The 5,540-nt window shown below is 35.6% G+C and overlaps 1 protein-coding gene across 1 annotated transcript; it reads right to left on the bottom strand.

Moving 5' to 3' along the window:
- Positions 1 to 4,396: 4,396 nt before the first annotated feature.
- Positions 4,397 to 5,337, bottom strand: LOC149186136 (early light-induced protein 1, chloroplastic-like). Its single transcript, XM_089412561.1, has 2 exons — positions 5,121 to 5,337; positions 4,397 to 4,914 (listed from the first exon to the last, which is right to left on the bottom strand). Exons 1-2 carry the CDS (start codon positions 5,244 to 5,246, stop codon positions 4,567 to 4,569), a joined length of 474 nt encoding a protein of 157 aa, XP_089268687.1. The 5' UTR covers positions 5,247 to 5,337; the 3' UTR covers positions 4,397 to 4,566.
- Positions 5,338 to 5,540: the final 203 nt, after the last annotated feature.

Below are 5,540 nucleotides of genomic sequence, written 5' to 3'. Positions count from 1 at the left end.
TGCCCAACTATAAATTCATATTTACTTTGAATGGCATTTTCTCACCCGAATCACTCTCAAGTTTCAATGCTCATACTTGCTAACATAGCCATCCATTACAGGGATAAAAATAACCATAAAAGAGGCTTGTCACGTCTTGCAGTGCATCCCTATGGGACTAGCATAAAAGCCCATAACTAAATTGTGTGGCCATCTAATTGATCTGTAAAGCTTACCATTTTCCAAGAGTACAACAACTTTTGACAAACGCAAAAAATTATACACAAATGCCTAGCCATTTGACATGGAAACTACAGGCACTAATACAAGTACATTTGTTCAACCGAGGTCCATGATTTTAAGCATATTTGATTCTATTTTATGTGTACTATTCTAGTTAAAAAATAATTTTTGGTAGGGGTAATTTAATGGCTTTATTTATTCCTTAAATTTTGCACACTATGCTTTTATCTTTTAGTTTGGGTATTTTATGAATGATGTATCAAATTTGTTTTTAATTGGGATTATATATGAAATTAAAATATCACCACTTTTCATTCATATATAAATTAAAAATACACTATAAATAGATTTTATTTAGTTTTTAGAAAATAATATTAATTAATAATATAATATAAACCATAGATTTTTTAATCCATTCATTTTAATTGAGTTTAAACAATTGTTCTTAACATTGATTATTCTATGATTTTAATATTTTGTTAAAAAATATATCAAAACTAATGTTTATATATATATATAATCTAAATTATAGAAATAATTTATATATAGAGAAATAGATTAAATAATTATATATAAATATGTAGTATAATAAAAATTTATAAAACTAAAATATTATTTTTTATAATATCTATTTAAATTTAAATATGTAAATACATATAACAGATGGCATATATGTACTAATAAATTCCTTATACAATTTTTGCAATTTAAAAAATTTTAGTTCTTTCGCTGCACTTATGGAATAATTACTAGTATTTTTGGAATAATTATTAATATTTGGAATAATTAATAGTATTTTTGGAATAATTATTAATATTTAGTTAGTACGGAATTTAGAAATTTATGCGTACCAAATCAGGGGTTAAATTTGACGCCCGTCTGCCCGTTTTTAGCTCTTTTACACGTAAAATACGTTCACATTTCAAATATCCACGTCAACCGTAACTTGCTATTAATTTTTAAAACCGTCAATTTGACGGGCAGGTTTGTAAATGAAAAGTTTTAAGTTTTTTTTTAATAATTTTTTTGATATATATATATATATATAGATATTATATATATATTTAACATCCAACTTCCAAGTCGGGATCGGACCGTCGGTAATAGGAATGAAGTGACTGTAGTACTAGTCTGTGGCTCACTGGCTGTAGGCTGTAAGTTGGCGTGACGCGTCCACCAACTTTCACGAATTGAAATAAATTCTGAGCCTGGAGCATTTACCACTGTGACTGTTCCAACTTCCGCCGCCCGCGTGTTCAAGTCTCAAGATATGGAAAGATATCATATGTATTATGGATTATGGAAACAAGAAACTTAATTAACAAGTTACAAGTCCATCGCCGATGGGGCAGTGCCGCAGTGGGCATCTCCGGCTTTATATTTCCAGCGCTTTTATCTTCGTAAGAGCTCTCCCCTTCTCCGCTTGAATCCGTTGGAGCTTTTTCCGTGACTTGCTCTGCTCTCGCCTCTGTCATATAGATAGCATGGGCTGCTGTTTGGCGTATTTGGCTGCTGTTTGAGCGAGAATCGTGGCTGGCGCGAGCGAGAATCTGCCCATTCATCTGCAATTTCTCCCATTTATTTCGATAGTGAACCACAGACTCTACTTACGATCCGGCCGAGCTACAAGGTGAGGTTTACTTTTGACAATGACAGCACAGAATCACAGGGTGTAGTTTACTGAGGTTTTTCATTTCTTTTTAGAGGTTTCGTGATATTTTAGTACAATGGCAATATTTAGTTGAAATGTAAAATTGGGTTTATTTATTTTTGTATTCACAAACAATTTAGAAGAGTTTTAATTAAAGCCCAATTATATTATATGTTATGGTGTGTTATTGTGAATTATTTCTGAAAATTTACTTCGTATAACAAGTGTTTTGGGTTTACTTATTCCTTTATTCTCAAGCAATTTAGAAGAAGAATTTTAATCAGACTCCAGCTCAGCTCTATTATATGCTATGGTGTAGTTTATTATATGTTATTGCGAATTATTTGTGAAAATTTACTTGGTGTAAGAATAGATTTTAGTAAATTACACGACTCAAATTAACTAATCCAAAAAATCCATTTAGAACAAAATTGCCCCAGCAAAATTTGCTCAGTTCTAACAGTTATACTACAGCATTTTAAGCCGCATCAACCAGTTCACACAAGCGAGAATGCCGTAAAACACAGTGTAACAGTAATAGATCTGTCAGAATATCTATATAGGAAAGGTCTGACAAAATGAAACAACAAAATGTAAGAGGGGGGTTAACTATGAGCGTTCTCGAGTGCATTTGCGGGGTTTTTTAATCGATTTGACATTGGAAACTGTAGACCTGATCAATCGATTTTCGAAAAGCTAACTATTTCTCTCGCGCGGGGTGCGAGGGATTGCTGCAAATTCCTGCATCTAGTCGGATCATTGTTCTTTACCAAATGTTTATTACATATTGAAAAGCAATGCCTGACAAAGACTAATATGGTTCCGGCAAGATCCACATGATATCAGAGACTCTGTGGAAATCGCAGGTACTCAATGATGACCATGGCTTAGGGCTATTTGCAGTACAAGGCATTCATGGGTGATGTTGCCACGTGAACTATAAAGGTTGGTATATTGCCTGCCCTCTCACGCAATAAGCAGGCCATAGCAGCAGACAGTGGCAGCCTAGTGTACTTCGTGACCCATAGTCACCTAATTTGCCAAAACTGTCCAGGAATAGAACCTGGTTCTAATTCCCTGCAATATTATGTGACTCTGTCAGGTGATCAATCTGCATTTTGATTACCATCTTAAACGATCATCAATTTTGTTGTCTGGAATTAAAACAATTTGTTATTATTACAGAGATTGCATGCTTGCAGAAATCTTCTCAACACATTAATATTCTGTCACATTTATTATTATTATAGGTAAGCTCTGTCCTCAGACGCATGACCTTTTTGTTGGTAATTCCCCTGGGCCCTAATTCACTGTTTTGTTTCACTGGCACTGGCCCCCTACAATAAAAACTTATAAATGACCTCTCCTTGTAACAGCTGTTATATTGTTTAGTTTTGGATTTTTGTTGTAAAATTTCATTTGTTGGATTAGTTAATTGAATTTGTTAAAGATGTATTTTTATAGTCAATGTAAACATATGAATTTTGTTCGCTCCGAAGCAACACCACCAACACCGATAACCTTTTAACCTAGTTTCTTCCCCTAATAAATGCAGTCGCTCTCTCCTTTCTCGAATGGCCCCATTTTTTTGTCATGGGTATATGTATATCTAGCTATGATATATATGTATATATAGCCATGATAATGATATATATATATATATATATATATATATATATATATATATATATATATAATATATATATATATATATATATATATATATATATATATATATATATATATATATATATATTCGACGGTGGTCATGATACTTAGTATGTGCTCCCGTCTAATTTCAACACAGAACTGAGTGGTGAGACGTAAATATGATTGAGATCTTGTAAGACTATAAGGCCATCTTTTTATGGCTTTTTTACTGTCCCATATTGTTAAAAGGAGCATTTGGCCTAAATTCAAACCATAATTCATTGCAGTTGGCACGGGCCAGGAGCTGGGCGAGGTCGTTCTCCATTGAGCTGGGCTGGCCAGGTGGGTAGATCACGAGCGTGCGAGATTAGACTTTTTATTGCCCAGTAACCCCACCAGAGCAACTGTGGATTAACACGTATTTTGGCTTTGAAGTTTTGTGATCAGAAGTTGTCATCCTCTGTGAAAAAGCCGCATACAATTGGCAGGGATTCATGATCAGCAGGTCTCAAAACAAAGTGTAGCAATGAGACTTGAGCCCAATTGTACAACAAAAAATGAAAAATTTAAACAATTATGAGTACAATTTGAAATTAGATAAAACTTGTACAAATAAATTTTAAAAGTCATATGATGGGCAGTTTAAAAATAAAAACGTCATAAAAAAATTCCTTGACGAGTAGGGTCACCCGTCAAATTTAACCCCTGTACCAAATGAATAAAAGTTTGTTTGTGTTACTGATCGCTATGCTTGTTTTTATCCTTCCAACTTAGATCAACCTGTTAGGAACGTGGTAATGGTTGGTGTCCATTAATATCTGTTCAAGATTAGCGTGCCAAATTGTAATCAGAGTTTCTGCCAAAGATGTACTGATCAGAAATATATTTATATGATTGATTGTGAATGAACTTGTCAAATATATCATAAACTGCCAAAACAATTTGTTACAGTGCCATCTCGTGATAGCAGAGTGAATACAAGTTGGGTTCGATTACAACCTACACTAAGAGGGGTATGAAGTTTGGTACAGAGCTGATGATGATCATGAGATGAGAGGACCTCCCTTGAGGTATTCAGTCAAGGCCAGCGCAACGAGGCCAATCATGGCAAAACGCCCATTCAACATCTCTGCCCCAGAAGACATTATTTCCTGTGATTTGCTCTCTTTGGACACTCCCTTGAACATGGGTATCAGAGAAGCAAGCGTGAAGAGAACCGCGCTTCCAATAAACAGTGGAACTCCTCCGCTGGCCAGTTGGGCGGCGAGGTCTTTCCCGCTCGCTATCTCCACCCCGACAGCTGAGACAAATCCGAGCATGGCGAGTCTCCCATTTATGGTTTCTGGGGCTGGCCCACTGAAAGCAAACACGTCCTTAAAGTTTGTGCTCACCTGCATTATTATTTATGTCAATTCAATTCAGTTCAGTGCAGTGCATGTGCATGTTAATGTAAAAATTGGCGCTTGCATAATCGCTTACCGTCTCAGGAGGGGTAGAAGGTGATCGCCTTGACTCCGGCTGTGGATCCACATGACCCAAATTAAGTTATATATAGAATAACATAAAACCTTCTATTCGTGGATACGGAAACAGCGACAGAATTACTAACCCCTGCCATGCATTTTACTCGAAGCTGCCTGCTGGTTGTTGACCTTTCCGCTGGCCTCCGTTGCAGGAGCGATGCTCCATTCATCGCCATTACTGATGCATTTACAGCGGCCATGATCGCAATATAATAATGAACACTATGTATGAGAACGAATCTAATTTATATGGACTTTGAGAACAATATGAAATAACTAAAGAAGAATAGCCACTATTGATCTGTTATGAGACTCCAGGGCTGGTTATTGTGTTATATATAAGGATGTGGAGGCCATACGGAAAAATCTACCGTCATTCATTGAACGGTAAACGCTTAGCCAAGTCGAGGTTTCTCTTCCTCTCTTCCTCGGACTATGTTTCCACGTGGTTGGATAAAAATTGAGACGTAGATCCTCAAACAACCGGCGCACCG

The sequence above is a fragment of the Pinus tabuliformis genome, chromosome 3_1, assembly GCF_031772625.1.
Source record: "Pinus tabuliformis cultivar Carrire ecotype Pingquan chromosome 3_1, CPIR1, whole genome shotgun sequence".
Classification (NCBI taxonomy): Eukaryota; Viridiplantae; Streptophyta; class Pinopsida; order Pinales; family Pinaceae; genus Pinus; species Pinus tabuliformis.
Note: the sequence above shows the minus strand (reverse complement) of the source record. Positions and strands in the feature narration are given on the sequence as shown.